Raw genomic sequence first — 16,865 nt, forward strand, 5'->3', positions numbered from 1 at the left:
TTTATAATGAAGACAACACATGATGTAAGTGTCTATATTAGCTATATTAGCCTACTATCAAAATTACTTTAAAAGTCTTATATAAGTGTAATAATTATGGCAACACATGATGTAAGTGTCTATATTAGCTATATTCATCTTATTTCTGACTTTAAAGTCACATTTCCACTCATTTGTCCTGTGAGTGAATCACCGCTTGCTCTCATGGCCCCTGCAGGTGTGCGGCGGTCACAGCGACGTCGGCGTTAACGGCACCTGCCGCGACAGCCCGTGCGGCGGCGCCGGTTGCCGTGACAACGAGGGCAACCGCGTATGCGGAGGGGACGGCTGCAACGGCACCGTGAGCGCTTCCCTAACCGCCCTAGCTCACGGCAGGAACGCGAGCAAGGCCCTGGACGCTGCCAACGAGGACCTGCAGAACGTGGCCAAGAAGGTAGCGTGACACACTTTGCCATGTGGACCTCCTCCCACTTTGGCTTTTCTCACGCAAACATGCGGCTGTGCACAGCTCCAGGACATCGCCGCCTTGACCCAAGACGTGAAGAACCAGGCCATGAACACGTTGGAGAAAGCACAGAGGAACAAAGAGGACTTTGAGAACTCCAACAGGAAGCTCAAAGAGTTCATCAAGAAGATCAGAGATTTCCTCATGGGTACGTAAACACCACGTGAGGCCTCTCAAACCACAAAGGAAGACTAGTTAGTTGCTCAGTCTCGTCAGAGAATGTGTCACTAACACTGTCATTGGTGTCCAAACACTTTTCGTTTTTGTCGTTGCTAACGGACTTCATAAATCCTCACTTGTTACGAATATGTGTGAGATCTTGTTAACCTTAGTACAAAACCATGAAAAACTCAATTTGAAACTGTAGTTACGTCTGAAGCCCACCAGATGCCGACAAACACCAGTAGAGGGCGTCCAGGCCCCTGCTCGATTTGTCTGTTTTCGCCAAATAAGCCATGAACAAGTTGACAATTCATCCATCCGCGGTCGCGGGGCTGATTTTTTCTTTTAAATGCATTAAATCAGTTGTTCTCCCAAACTTTTTCCACCAAGTACCATTCTCAGAAAACACTTGTCCCTCCAAGTACCACCATAATGACCAACATTGAAATACAGTAGCGTAGTAGGCCTTCGGGATGATGTTCGAAACCGGTTCTCCCGGTTGTTCGATAAGAAAAGAACCGATTCCATGGACTCGAATCCCTTTTTGAGAACCGGTTCCCGTTATCGAGGCCACTATAGTAAAGAAAAACAGTTGGTTCTTTATTGGAATCCCTGGGCACAAATTCTGTCCCACAGGAAATGCCCTGTGGGACATCACAGGAAATGACGTAGCTCAGTCATTAGGTTGAGCTACAAAACCTAGTACAAAACCATGAAAAACTCAATTTGAAACTTTAGTTACGTCTGAAGCCCACCAGATGCCGACAAACACCAGTAGAGGGCGTCCAGGCCCCTGCTCCGTTTGTCTGTTTTCGCCAAATAAGCCATGAACAAGTTGACAATTCATCCATCCGCGGTCGCGGGGCTGATTTTTTCTTTTAAATGCATTAAAACAGTGGTTCTCCCAAACTTTTTCCACCAAGTACCATCCTCAGAAAACACTTGGCCCTCCAAGTACCACCATAATGACCAACATTGAAATACAGTAGCGTAGTAGGCCTTCGGGATGATGTTCGAAACCGGTTCTCCCGGTTGTTCGATAAGAAAAGAACCGATTCCATGGACTCGAATCCCTTTTTGAGAACCGGTTCCCGTTATCGAGGCCACTATAGTAAAGAAAAAGAGTTGGTTCTTTATTGGAATCCCTGGGCACGAATTCTGTCCCACAGGAAATGCCCTGTGGGACATCACAGGAAATGACGTAGCACAGTCATTAGGTTGAGCTACAAAACCTAGTACAAAACCATGAAAAACTAAATTTGAAACTGTAGTTACGTCTGAAGCCCACCAGATGCCGACAAACACCAGTAGAGGGCGTCCAGGCCCCTGCTCGATTTGTCTGTTTTCGCCAAATAAGCCATGAACAAGATGACAATTCATCCATCCGCGGTCGCGGGGCTGATTTTTTCTTTTAAATGCATTAAATCAGTGGTTCTTCCAAACTTTTTCCACCAAGTACCATCCTCAGAAAACACTTGGCCCTCCAAGTACCACCATAATGACCAACATTGAAATACAGTAGCGTAGTAGGCCTTCGGGATGATGTTCGAAACCGGTTCTCCCGGTTGTTCGATAAAAAAAGAACAGATTCCATGGACTCGAATCCTTTTTTGAGAACCGGTTCCCGTTATCGAGGCCACTATAGTAAAGAAAAAGAGTTGGTTCTTTATTGGAATTCCTGGGAACGAATCCCGTCCCACAGGAAATGCCCTGTGGGACATCACAGGAAATGACGTAGCTCAGTCATTAGGCTGAGCTACAAAACCTAGTACAAAACCATGAAAAACTCAATTTGAAACTGTAGTTACGTCTGAAGCCCACCAGATGCCGACAAACACCAGTAGAGGGCGTCCAGGCCCTGCTCGGTTTGTCTGTTTTCGCCAAATAAGCCATGAACAAGTTGACAATTCATCCATCCGCGGTCACAGGGCTGATTTTTTCTTTTAAATGCATTAAAACAGTGGTTCTCCCAAACTTTTTCCAGCAAGTACCATCCTCAGAAAACACATGGCCCTCCAAGTACCACCATAACGACCAACATTGAAATACAGTAGCGTAGCAGGTCTTAGGAATGATGTTCGAAACCGGTTCTCCCGGTTGTTCGATAAGAAAAGAACCGATTCCATGGACTCGAATCCCTTTTTGAGAACCGGTTCCCGTTATCGAGGCCACTATAGTAAAGAAAAAGAGTTGATTCTTTATTGGAATTCCTGGGAACGAATCCCGTCCCACAGGAAATGCCCTGTGGGACATCACAGGAAATGACGTAGCTCAGTCATTAGGCTGAGCTACAAAACCTAGTACAAAACCATGAAAAACTCAATTTGAAACTGTAGTTACGTCTGAAGCCCACCAGATGCCGACAAACACCAGTAGAGGGCGTCCAGGCCCTGCTCGGTTTGTCTGTTTTCGCCAAATAAGCCATGAACAAGTTGACAATTCATCCATCTGCGGTCACAGGGCTGATTTTTTCTTTTAAATGCATTAAAACAGTGGTTCTCCCGAACTTTTTCCACCAAGTACCATCCTCAGAAAACACTTGGCCCTCCAAGTACCACCATAACGACCAACATTGAAATACAGTAGCGTAGCAGGTCTTAGGAATGATGTTCGAAACCGGTTCTCCCGGTTGTTCGATAAGAAAAGAACCGATTCCATGGACTCGAATCCCTTTTTGAGAACCGGTTCCCGTTATCGAGGCCACTATAGTAAAGAAAAAGAGTTGGTTCTTTATTGGAATTCCTGGGAACGAATCCCGTCCCACAGGAAATGCCCTGTGGGACATCACAGGAAATGACGTAGCTCAGTCATTAGGCTGAGCTACAAAACCTAGTACAAAACCATGAAAAACTCAATTTGAAACTGTAGTTACGTCTGAAGCCCACCAGATGTCGACAAACACCAGTAGAGGGCGTCTAGGCCCCTGCTCGGTTTGTCTGTTTTCGCCAAATAAGCCATGAACAAGTTGACAATTCATCCACCCGCGGTCACGGGGCTGATTTTTTATTTTAAATGCATTAAAACTGTGGTTCTCCCAAACTTTTTCCACCAAGTACCATCCTCAGAAAACACTTGGCCCTCCAAGTACCACCATAACGACCAACATTGAAATACAGTAGCGTAGCAGGCCTTAGGAATGATGTTCGAAACCGGTTCTCCCGGTTGTTCGATAAGAAAATAACTGATTCCATGGACTCGAATCCCTTTTTGAGAACCGGTTCCCGTTATCGAGGCCATTATAGTCAAGAAAAAGAGTTGGTTCTTTATTCGAATCCCTGGGAACGAATTCTGTCCCACAGGAAATGCCCTGTGGGATATCACAGGAAATGACGTAGCTCAGTCATTAGGCGGCAGCTACATAAAGCAGCAACAATAATGGACCGGAAAAAACAGCTCAAAGCATGGCTTAATTTTACAAAAAAAATACGACGGAAAACGGCAATATGCAATTATTGCCAGGCTTCGCTCTCATGTAAGGGGAGCAGTACAACAAACATGTTGAAACATATTCATGCCGCACATAACCTGAACACGTGGAGAAACAGCGACAGAGATGACGAAGCACGCCCCTCTTCCTCTGCTTCAACCTGCAGCCCCACTTCCAGTGATAGTGGCGGTGAGTAACTAACGTTAACTGTTGCCGGTTAATTTCCATATCTGCTCACTTGTAGCCTTTAGGCTAAAATAAGGTTACCTCTTATGTCAACCAGGACTGCAGAATTGTTGATTGATGACTGTGGTGTTCTTAGTGTCATAGTGTGTGTAGTTAGTATGTTCCAATAGCAGCAGAAGTGCACTTTTTGGAAAGCTGTATTATTTTCAGTTTTTTGCACAAGGGACTGATTTTATTTAACACTATATTATTATTTATACACCTATAGTGATCACAGAGACAGGTTGTTTTTGTGTTACTGTATACCGGTATATTTGTTTTTCTGAAAAATCCCACTTAAAATACTTTGGGTAACAACAATTTAATTTTTTTAGGGGGGTAACAGTCAATATTTATTTATTTATTTATTTTATTTTATTTTTTTCTTGTAAAATAGAAGTGAGCTTTTGTTAAACCAAATATTATGTTTTTTTCCCCATATACAACAACCTATCTGGATTCGATAAGAGAATCGATAAGGAATCGGTTCGATAAGAGGATTCGATAATGGGCTCAAACTCGATAATTTCTTATCAAACATCATCCCTAGTAGGCCTAAGTATTTGTTAAAAACAAGGCAGAGGTTTTATTTAACCAATACATTTAATATTACACGGCATCAGTGTGTGAATGGGTGAATGTGGAAATAGTGTCAAAGCGCTTTGAGTACCTTGAAGGTAGAAAAGCGCTATACAAGTATAACCCATTTATTTATCTATTTATTTATTAGTGGCCACTGTAACGTCACACCGTGTTTGAATATAGGAAAATAATACATTGTACTTTAATCAAGCGATTCTTTGGCGTACCACAGTTTGAGAATCACTGCATTAGATGCTTTTACTATGTTTGCGTACACAACTAGCTACAAAGCCGAGGGCTGGTTTAGTTGTTCATAGAGATATCCGATATTATCGGACGATAAATGATTTAAATGGTAATATCGGAAATGATCGGTATCGGTTTCAAAAAGTAAAATGTATGACTTTTTAAAATGCAGCTGTACGGAGTGGTACACGGACGTAGGGAGAAGTACAGAGCAGTTGCGTCTCCCAGTCATACTTGCCAACCCTCCCGATTTTCCCGGGAGACTCCCGAATTTCAGTGCCCCTCCCGAAAATCTCCCGGGGCAACCATTCTCCCAGACAACAAATATTGGAGGCGTGCCTTAAAGGCACTGCCTTTGCGTGCCGGCCCAATCACATAATATGTACGGCTTTTCACACACACACACACAAGTGAATGCAAGGCATACTTGGTCAACAGCCATACAGGTCACACTGAGGGTGACCGTATAAACAACTTTAACACTGTTACAAATATGCGCCACACTGTGAACCCACACCAAAAAAGAATGACAAACACATTTCGGGAGAACATCCGCACCGTAACACAACATAACAAATACCCAGAACCCCTTGCAGCACTAACTCTTCCGGGACGCTACAATATACACTCCCAGCTACCCCCTAAACCCCCCCACCCCCCAAAGTCAACCACGCCCCCCCAACCCCGCCCACCTCAACCTCCTCATGCTCTCTCAGGGAGAGCATGTCCCAAATTCCAAGCTGCTGTTTTGAGGCATGTTTAAAAAAAATAATGAAGGGTTTGCGTGAGCAAAGTATGACTGTTAAATGTGATTTTAACTGTAAAATTCAATAAAATATATTTGAAAAAAAAAAAGAGCAAGCAAAAGGGTAAGGAATGAGACATAACATTAGGTACATAATAATATCATAGATACATTCTTTTTTTATCAATATTACAACAATTTACTTTCATATTGTTTTACACATAATTATTACCGTATTTTCCAGGTTATAAATTGCTACTTTTTTCCACACTTTGAACCCTTATAACTTCTAAAACTGTCCAGCTAATTTATGGATTTTTCTTAGCTAATGGCCACAATATTTTGTATTCTAAAAATTGTTTCCATGAAACACGACAGAGGCACTGAAAAGGTTTGTGCTACGGCGCCACCTTTTGGACAAGTTCACTCACTGGAGGTGATGCAGGTTGAAAATGTTTCGTTCCTTGAACCGGAAGTATTTGTCCGTAGCGTTTCTGCTCCAAATGATTCTTCATTCATCACTTCAAGCAACATTTGTAAGTTTTACAACTAAAACAATTCATAATTAGGAAAAAAATTTTAAAAAAATAAAATAAAAATAGTTAAATAAATAATGCACTTTGTGACTTCGTTAATAAATATTGCAGTGCCATGTTGGCATTTTTTTCCATAACTTGAGTTATTTTATTTTGGAAAACCTTGTTACATTGTTTAATGCATCCAGCGGGGCATCACAACAAAATTAGGCATAATAATGTGTTAATTCCACGACTGTATGTATCGATATCGGTAATTAAGAGTTGGACAATATCGGAATATCAGATATTGGCAAAAAAAGCCATTATCGGACATCTCTAGTTTTTAATGTTCCTCTGCGTGTCCTTGTCTAGAGGAAGGCGCAGACCCAGAGAGCATCGAGAAGGTGGCCCTGCAGGTCTTGTCCATCACGCTGCCAGTCAACAGGACCGCGGTGGACACCTTGATCATGGAGATACAGGACAGCCTCTCCAACCTCACAGATATCGAAGACATGGTCAATTACACCTCGCGGCACATCGAGGAGGCCAAGCAGCTTCTGGAACAAGCCAAAGAAGCCAAGTATGGAAATGTATAGAAGCTTCTGTAAAACCTCGCACCCGACGTTTGCCTTTGCTGTGCAGGAGCCGAGCAGAAGGAGTGAAGGATGCGGCCAACTCCACCAAGATGGCCTTGGATCGGTCCGAGAAGGCCATCGAGGAAGCAAGGAGCGCCCTGCAGGAGGCTCTGGACAACCTGAAGGACACCAGGAACGCCACGTCTCAGGTGGGCTCCACACCAGCACGCAAAATTCCTGACTGATCATGGAGACCTTCGCCTTGCCGTCTCCCTCCAGGTGGACGAGAGGCTGACACGGCTGGAGGACAAGCAGATGGACGTCATGATGCGTCTGAACAACCTCTCCTCGGGCGTGGCGGCGCTGAGGAACAAGACGGAGATGAACCGGGAGATGGCGAAGGAAGCCAAATCCTTGGCCGACAACGCCACGCTTGAAGCGTCGTCCCTGCAGCAGGTAGGAAGCGGCGCCATCTCGTGCAACCAGTCTTCCTCATCATCATCGGCGGTCACTCCAACGAGTAGGACGATTCTCCTGGTAGGGTTGTATCCTTTTATGGAGGATGCCTGTGCGTGACTTAGTTTAACGTGGGGAGACTGGTGCACAGACAGTCACCACACGGTCCTTGACAGAATCGGGTCAGGGTCCAGTGGCATGGAGTCCAAGACGACTGGGGGCAGGGTTGAGGTGGGTGGGGGGGTTCAGCGGGGGGTGTATATTGTAGCGTCCCGGAAGAGTTAGTGCTGCAAGGGGTTCTGGGTATTTGTTCTGTTGTGTTTATGTTGTTACGGTGCGGATGTTCTCCCGAAATATGTTTGTCATTCTTGTTTGGTGTGGGTTCACAGTGTGGCGCATATTTGTAACAGTGTTAAAGTTGTTTATACGGCTACCCTCAGTGTGACCTGTATGGCTGTTGACCAAGTATGCGATGCATTCACTTGTGTTTGTGAAAAGCCGTAGATATTATGTTATTGGGCCGGCGCATAACGGCAGTGCTTTCAAGGTTTATTGGCGCTCTGTACTTCTCCCTACGTCCGTGTACCACTCCGTACAGCGGCGTTTTAAAAAGTCATACATTTTACTTTTTGAAACCGGTACCGATAATTTCCGATATTACATTTTAAAGCATTTATCGGCCGATAATATCGGCAGTCTGATATTATCGGACAACTCTAATTCAAATGTAATTAAAGCTGCAAGCAGCGTTGTTCGGGCCCGCATATTCAGCAGGTGCTAGTCCTAAGTGGTCAGTGTATGAAATCTAGCTCTAAGTCAGACCTACATAGAGGTTTTTGTTTCATGTCTCTACGATATTCGTACTGGGAGTTAGAGGAAGTTTTGTCTGTGTTTTTTTCCCAGGTGCTGTGGCACAGTGGTTCTTTTCTTTGAAGGCTCGTAAAATCAAAACCGTAGCACTTATCCAAACTCTTTGAGTATCCGTCAATCAGAAGGGTTCAATCTCTCTTCTGTAGTAGTTTGAAGCCGAAACAACAAACGCGCTCAGAGGAGATAATGTTTGATGTTTGGTGACCGGTTTTAACAAAAATTTAGTTTTGAAGGAGGGATTGCAAACTTCCTGTTGATTTTTGGTGAAGGGTGTCAATCTATGAAATGTAGGTCTAAGTGAGACCTACATAGAGGTTTTTGTTTCATGTCTCTACGACCTTCCTAGTGGGAGTTACAGGCAGTTTGTTTTGTGTTTCTTCCTAGGGGGCGCTAGAGCGCAATTTTGTAACAAACCTTGGAGACTTTGTATGTGTAAGTAATATACAACTATCATTATCTGATGCTTGTTCCATCCATCCATCCATCCATCCATCCAACCATCTTCTTCCACTTATCCGAGGTCGGGTCGCAGGGGCAGCAGCCTAAGCAGGGAAGCCCAGACTTCCCTCTCCCCGGCCACTTCGTCCAGCTCTTCCCGGGGGATCCCGAGGCGTTCCCAGGCCAGCCGGGTGACATAGTCTTCCCAATGTGTCCTGGGTCTTCCCCGTAGCCCCCTACCGGTCGGCAGGCCTTTTAGGGAGGCGTTCGGGTGGCATCCTGACCAGATGCCTGAAGTTTCTTACCCTATCGCTAAGGGAGAGCCTCGCCACCTGACGGAGGAAACTCATTTGTACCCGTGATCCTGTCCTTTCGGTCATAACCCAAAGCTCATGACCATAGGTGAGGATGGGAACGTAGATCGACCGCTAAATTGAGAGCTTTGCCTTCCGGCTCAGCTCCTTCTTCACCACAACGGATCGATACAGCGTCCGCGTTACTGCAGACGCCGCACCGATCCGCCTGCCGCTCTCACGATCCACTCTTCCCTCACTCGTGAACAAGACTCCGAGGTACTTGAACTCCTCCACTTGGGGCAAGGTCTCCTCCCCAACCCAGAGATGGCACTCCACCCTTTTCCGGGCGAGAACCATAGACTCAGACTTGGAGGTGCTGATTCTCATCCCGGTCGCTTCACACTCGGCTGCGAACCGATCCAGTGAGAGCTGAAGATCCTGGCCAGATGAAGCCATCAGGACCACATCATCTGCAAATAGCAGAGACCTAATCCTGCAGCCACCAAACCGGATCCCCTAGAAATTCTGTCCATAAAAGTTATGAACAGAATCGGTGACAAAGGGCAGCCTTGGCGGAGTCCAACACTCACTGGAAACGGGTCAGTAAGGACCAAGCTCTGACACTGATCATACAGGGAGCGGACCGCCACAATCAGACAGTCCGATACCCCATACTCTGAGCACTCCCCATAGGACTTCCCGAGGGACACGGTTGAATGCCTTGTCCAAGTCCACAAAGCACATGTAGACTGGTTGGGCAAACTCCCAAGGACCCTGCCGAGAGTATAGAGCTGGTCCACAGTTCCACGACCAGGACTAAAACCACGCTGTTCCTCCTGAATCCGAGGTTCAACTATCCGGCGTAGCTTCCTCTCCAGTACACCTGAATAGACCTTACCGGGAAGGCTGAGGAGTGTGATCCCACTATAGTTGGAACACACCCTCCGGTTCCCCTTCTTAAAGAGAGGAACCACCACCCCTATATATATATACATATATATAAGAAATACTTGAATTTCAGTGAAGTACAGCTATATATATACTGTATATCAGGGGTGTCCAAAGTGCGTAAGTAATATTAGTAGGTAATATTTTAACGGCCCCGTGGCACATTCTAAAAATACAATTAAAAAAAATTAAAAACATAAAAAGTGGAACAAAAGAGCAAACAGGTGAAATGTAACAATAAAATGTTTCTTTCTTTAAAAAAAAAATAATGAATCAAAATCAATGTCATTATGAATTATTGACCTATTCAAGGCTCCAATTACGTCACGTTAAATATTCCACTTTGAGACATTTTTTGGCATATTTTGTGTTTGCCATATAAAAAACTAAGCTGTTTTTTTTTTTTAAACAAGGGCCTAAAACGAACAAACAAAAAACACAAACAACAATAAAAGTTATAATTGACGGATGGATCTGAAGTTGATCTTGAGACTATCGTGTTAAAAGTAAAAAAAAAAAAATGTATGATTTATTTTTTAATACTTTACTGAGCAGGACCCTTTTGGATCCCCAATAATATTAGTGGGACTTTTTATTTATTTATTTTTTTTTTTTAAGTGTCATTGCTCAAAAAATAATAATGAATCAATGTTGTTATGAGTTATGCTATGAGCGCCAATTATTATACAATCTCAAATATTCCACTTTAAAATGTTATTGGGGGAAAATGTTGCATATTTTGTGTTTTTTCCATTAAAAAAAACAGGGTTTTCTTTGACAAAAAGAGCATACAGCTTAAACCTTTATATTGACAGATGGACCTAATGTTGATCTGGAGATTTAAACCTTGGATAATAATAATAATACTAAATAATGACACATTTTAAATATTTTTTTACCTAAACCCTTTGGGGTCCCCAGGATCAAGCCTGAGTGGAGGCCTAAATGTATATTTTTTATACATATATTGTATTGGTTTTTAACATAAAAAATATCAAAATGGCCCCCGCTTGCTTTGATATATCAGTGTGCGGCCCTCAGAGGGAAAAGTTTGGACACCCCTGCTGTATATACACCCCGTCCCCCTATCTCCCGAATTCGGAGGTCTCAAGGTCGGCAAGTATGACTATTCATCCGTCTGTCAGTAATTATTGTGTTTGTTGCGACAGAGCCTCAACGACACGGAGCGGCGCTACCGAGAGCTGCAGGCCAAGGTGGACTCCCTCGACGGCGCCTCCCAAGGCCTGGACAGCATCAACAAGAAGGCGGAGGACATGAAGAAGGAGGCCGAGGACCTCCTCAACCAGGCCAGCAACGGCATGGACCAACTCAAAAGTCAGTCGCGCCGATGTTTAGCGGCAGTACTTTCGTAGCGCAAACTTTCACGCTTCCGCTCACTTTTCTGCAGAGCTGGAGAAGAAGTTCAAGAGCAACGAGCAGCGGCTGCACAAGCAGAGGATGGAGCTGGACCAGCTGAAAGAAAACGCCACTTTGGTGCGGGACGACATCCGCGAACAAGTGCAGAAGTACAGCAGCTGTGTGTGAGACACAGCTGATTGTAGTATCCTTCGACCTCCAACGTCCAAGTACTGTATCGCCTTCACACGCCAGGACTACTTCCTGTCTGCTCTTTAAGCTATCAACTTGGAGGGGATTCTAGTCACATGATATATTGACCACTTTTGTGCTAATTTTGAAAGATTTCTACTCCAAATTGACAACAATATTAATTGTGTTATTTACAACATTTCCTGTTCAGAGAAAGTGACTGATCATTTTTTTAAGTATCTTTATTTTTATGGCAAAAAGATCACCACAAATATCCTTAAAAAAAAAAAAAATCATTCAAAAATAAAATGATCTCTGTTATTGTACGTTTTTTTGTTTTTTTTAGTATTGTATGCCTTTTTTCTGTGACGACTTACACAATTAGGCATTCTTTTTTGTCATGTTGTCACACGTACTGGAAAACCTGAGCATTCCATTTATGGAAGTAGAATTGTCTCACAGCAACTTATATATATATCAATATGATATTAATACATATGCATATATTAATAAATATACAAATACAAATGTGATATACAAATAAATAAATAATTTGTATAAATAAACGCGTATTTGTAAATATATTTATGAGATTTGAATATTGTCAGGTTCAAACACTGATGACATCTATTAAACAAGACAAGAGGCAAAGAATTAAACAGAGACAGAATTCAATTTGGACTCAATATTGAGGAGAGTCGTCTGTACACAGTACCCTTGGACAGTATCTCAGCACGCTCTGCCAAAAGATTCCACGCCTCCTTCTTTTATTTTGGACCCTCCCCGACCACATGGCCACCGCGGTTTCCAAAGCACAAAGGTCGCAAAAAAGTTCACAGAAAAGGTCGCAAACAATTCACAGAAAAGGTCAGTTCAAAAAGAGTTCGTAAAATAGTTCCAAAAGAGGTTCATAAAATAGTTCAAAAAGACGTTCGTAAACCAGTTCAAAAGGGAAGTTCAAGAAGAGGTCGCCTGGAGGGGAGTCTGGTCCTGCTTCCTCTCCGCTTTGAAGTCCTTGGGTTAGAACAATATATTTCTGTTAATTACCATACATGAAAGAAAACAGAACACCTTCATTTTGCTTCCCCCTACACAGTGGAGTTTTACGAGCCTTGCTCTTGGTAGGTTTCAAAGACAGCTTTTGTCTTCTCACCAGACCCTCAATGTAACATAAAGTTTTTGTGATAATTTAGAAACAATTTTGTATTTGTATTTGTATTAAATTTGCATATGTGGATCGCTTTTTTGCTTTTGTGTCAATGAGACATTCCTCCCACGAACCAGATGCACAAATAAATGTGACCTACACACTCTGAACAACCAGCAGAGGGCACTGCAGCCAGAGCGTTCTCAGTCATAGCCATGGTCAGACACTGGCGAGCCAATCAGAGGCACACTAGGGTGGGTCATATGATGATTGATATATGATGATGATTTGACACATTGCACTGATAAGAGATCAGTATCTACATCGGGACAAGGTCATTAAACAGCATTGATACAATATAATAAAAAGCTAGCACGGTCTTTCAGATTAAGTGGATAAATTAGCATTAGCGAATACAACGCTAACGTTAGCGTAAAGATGTGGATTGTTTTTGTGCAGAGAACTTATAATGCATATAATGCTCTGTGACCCAGACCGCTCTGGCTGCAGTGCCCTCTGCTGGTTGTTCAGGGGAGTGTGGAGGTCACATTTATTTGTGCATCTGGTTTGTGGGAGGAATGTCTCATTGACACAAAAGCAAAAAAGCGATGCACATATGCAAATTCAATACAAATACAAAATCAAGCATACTTATATTCAAACCTCAAAAATATATTTACAAATACACGTTTATTTATACAAATTCTTGATTTATTTGTATGTCACATTTTTATATTTATAAATTTTATTGGTATATATTTTCAAATCTCAAAAAAATATTTACAAATATGTGTTTATTTATACAAATTATTTATTTTTTTGTATATTTATTAATATATGCATTTGTATTAATATCATATTGATACTGTATACATAAGTTGATGTAAGACAATTGTACTTCCATATCCAGCTGTCCTCCTTCCCCGAAGCAAGGAAGGGAGACAGGAAGACTCTTGGAAAGGAAGGAAGTACGCAGGAAGGAAGGACAAATCTTGGAAAATGGAAGAAAGAAAGAATTGTGGAAAATGAAAGGCGGGAAGGACCGAATGAAGGAGGAATCTTGGGAAAAGACATAAAGAAGAAATTGGAAGAAAATTGGAGGAAGGAAGGAAAGAAGACTCTTAGAAAATGGAAGGAAGGAAGAAAAAATATTGGAAAACGGAAGAAAGGAAGGAAAGAAGACTCTTGGAAAATGGAAGAAAGGATAGAATGAAGGAAGACTCTTGTAAAATGGAAGAAATGATAGAAAGAAGGAAGACTCTTGTAAATTGGAAGAAAGGAAGCAATGAAGGGTGTAAAAAAATATTGGAAAATTGGAGGAAGGAAGGAAAGAAGACTCTTGGAAAATGGAAGGAAGGAAGAAAAAATATTGGAAAATTGGAGGAAGGAAGGAAAGAAGACTTGGAAAATGGAAGGACGGAAGAAAAAATATTGGAGAAAGGAAGGAAGGAAGACTCTTGGAAAATGGAAGAAAGGATAGAAGGAAGGAAGACTCTTGTAAAATGGAAGGAAGGAAGCAATGAAGGGCGGAAAAAAATATTGGAAAATGGATTAAAGGAAGGAAAGAAGACTTGTAAAATGGAAGAAAGGAAGGATGAAAAATGTCGGAAAATTGGAGGAAGGACGGAAGGAAGACTCTTGTAAAATGGAAGGAAGGAAGAAAAAATATTGAAAAATTGAAGGAAGGAAGAAAAAATATTGGAAAACAGAAGAAAGGAAGGAAAGAAGACTCTTAGAAAATGGAAGAAAGGACAAATATTGGAGAAATTGAATTATGGAAGGAAGGCAGAAAAATATTTGACAATGGAAGAAGGGAAGGAAAGAAGACTCTTGGAAAATGGAAGAAAGGATAGAAGGAAGGAAGACTTGTAAAATGGAAGAAAGGAAGGATGAAAAAAGGAAGAAAGGAAGGATGAAAAAATATTGGAAAATTGGAGGAAGGACGGAAAGAAGACTCTTGGAAAATGGAAAGAAGAAAAAATATTGGAAAACGGAAGAAAGGAAGGAAAGAAGACTCTTGGAAAATGGAAGGAAGGAAGAAAAAATATTGGAAAACGGAAGAAAGGAAGGAAAGAAGACTCTTGATAAATGGAAGAAAGGATAGAAGGAAGGAAGACTCTTGTAAAATGGAAGAAAGAAAGCAATGAAGGGCGGAAAAATAATATTATAGATGGTGGTATACTACTGTAGTATACATGATGTACTACTGTAGTATTCATGATATCATAGTACTGTAGTATACATGGTGGTATACTACTGTAGTATACATGATGTACTACTGTAGTATTCATGATATCATAGTACTGTAGTATACATGGTGGTATACTACTGTAGTATACATGATGTACTACTGTAGTATACATGATGTACTACTGTAGTATACATGGTGGTATACTACTGTAGTATACATGATGTACTACTGTAGTATTCATGATATCATAGTACTGTAGTATACATGGTGGTATACTACTGTAGTATTCATGATATCATAGTACTGTAGTATACATGGTGGTATACTACTGTAGTATACATGATGTACTACTGTAGTATTCATGATATCATAGTACTGTAGTATACATGGTGGTATACTACTGTAGTATACATGATGTACTACTGTAGTATTCATGATATCATACTACTGTAGTATACATGATGTACTACTGTAGTATTCATGATATAGTACTGTAGTATACATGGTGGTATACTACTGTAGTATACATGATGTCTTACTGTAGTATTCATGATATCATAGTACTGTAGTATACATGGTGGTATACTACTGTAGTATTCATGATGTACTACTGTAGTATTCATGATATCATAGTACTGTAGTATACATGGTGGTATACTACTGTAGTATTCATGATGTACTACTGTAGTATTCATGATATAGTACACATGGTGGTATACTACTGTAGTATACATGATGTACTACTGTAGTATTCATGATATCATAGTACTGTAGTATACATGGTGGTATACTACTGTAGTATTCATGATATCATAGTACTGTAGTATACATGGTGGTATACTACTGTAGTATTCATGATGTACTACTGTAGTATTCATGATATCATACTACTGTAGTATACATGGTGGTATACTACTGTAGTATACATGATGTACTACTGTAGTATTCATGATATCATAGTACTGTAGTATACATGGTGGTATACTACTATAGTATACATGATGTACTACTGTAGTATTCATGATATCATAGTAATGTAGTATACATGGTGGTATACTACTGTAGTATTCATGATATCATAGTACTGTAGTATACATGGTGGTATACTACTGTAGTATACATGATGTACTACTGTAGTATTCATGATATCATAGTACTGTAGTATACATGGTGGTATACTACTGTAGTATTCATGATATCATAGTACTGTAGTATACATGGTGGTATAGTACTGTAGTATACATGATGTACTACTGTAGTATTCATGATATCATACTACTGTAGTATTCATGATATCATAGTACTGTAGTATACATGGTGGTATAGTACTGTAGTATACATGATGTACTACTGTAGTATTCATGATATCATAGTACTGTAGTATACATGGTGGTATACTACTGTAGTATACATGATGTACTACTGTAGTATTCATGATATCATAGTAATGTAGTATACATGGTGGTATACTACTGTAGTATACATGATGTACTACTGTAGTATTCATGATATCATAGTAATGTAGTATACATGGTGGTATACTACTTTAGTATACATGATGTACTACTGTAGTATACATGATGTACTACTGTAGTATACATGGTGGTATACTACTGTAGTATACATGATGTACTACTGTAGTATTCATGATATCATAGTACTGTAGTATACATGGTGGTATACTACTGTAGTATTCATGATATCATAGTACTGTAGTATACATGGTGGTATACTACTGTAGTATACATGATGTACTACTGTAGTATTCATGATATCATAGTACTGTAGTATACATGGTGGTATACTACTGTAGTATACATGATGTACTACTGTAGTATACATGATGTACTACTGTAGTATACATGGTGGTATACTACTGTAGTATACATGATGTACTACTGTAGTATTCATGATATCATAGTACTGTAGTATACATGGTGGTATACTACTGTAGTATTCATGATATCATAGTACTGTAGTATACAT

The 16,865-nt window shown here is 41.1% G+C and overlaps 1 protein-coding gene across 2 annotated transcripts in view; it reads left to right on the plus strand.

Moving 5' to 3' along the window:
• Nucleotides 1-11,867, plus strand: part of lamb2l (laminin, beta 2-like) — a 147,240-nt gene extending 135,373 nt beyond the window's left edge. For both annotated transcript variants that reach the window (XM_062052625.1, XM_062052626.1), the window contains exons 29-35: nucleotides 218-433; nucleotides 509-653; nucleotides 6,783-6,990; nucleotides 7,053-7,194; nucleotides 7,265-7,441; nucleotides 11,163-11,328; nucleotides 11,402-11,867. In XM_062052625.1, the coding sequence (XP_061908609.1) occupies nucleotides 218-433; nucleotides 509-653; nucleotides 6,783-6,990; nucleotides 7,053-7,194; nucleotides 7,265-7,441; nucleotides 11,163-11,328; nucleotides 11,402-11,538 (1,191 nt within the window). In that variant the 3' untranslated portion in view covers nucleotides 11,539-11,867. The remainder of the gene's footprint in view (nucleotides 1-217; nucleotides 434-508; nucleotides 654-6,782; nucleotides 6,991-7,052; nucleotides 7,195-7,264; nucleotides 7,442-11,162; nucleotides 11,329-11,401) is intronic.
• Nucleotides 11,868-16,865: the final 4,998 nt, after the last annotated feature.

The sequence above is a fragment of the Entelurus aequoreus genome, linkage group LG07, assembly GCF_033978785.1.
Source record: "Entelurus aequoreus isolate RoL-2023_Sb linkage group LG07, RoL_Eaeq_v1.1, whole genome shotgun sequence".
Taxonomy (NCBI): domain Eukaryota; kingdom Metazoa; phylum Chordata; class Actinopteri; order Syngnathiformes; family Syngnathidae; genus Entelurus; species Entelurus aequoreus.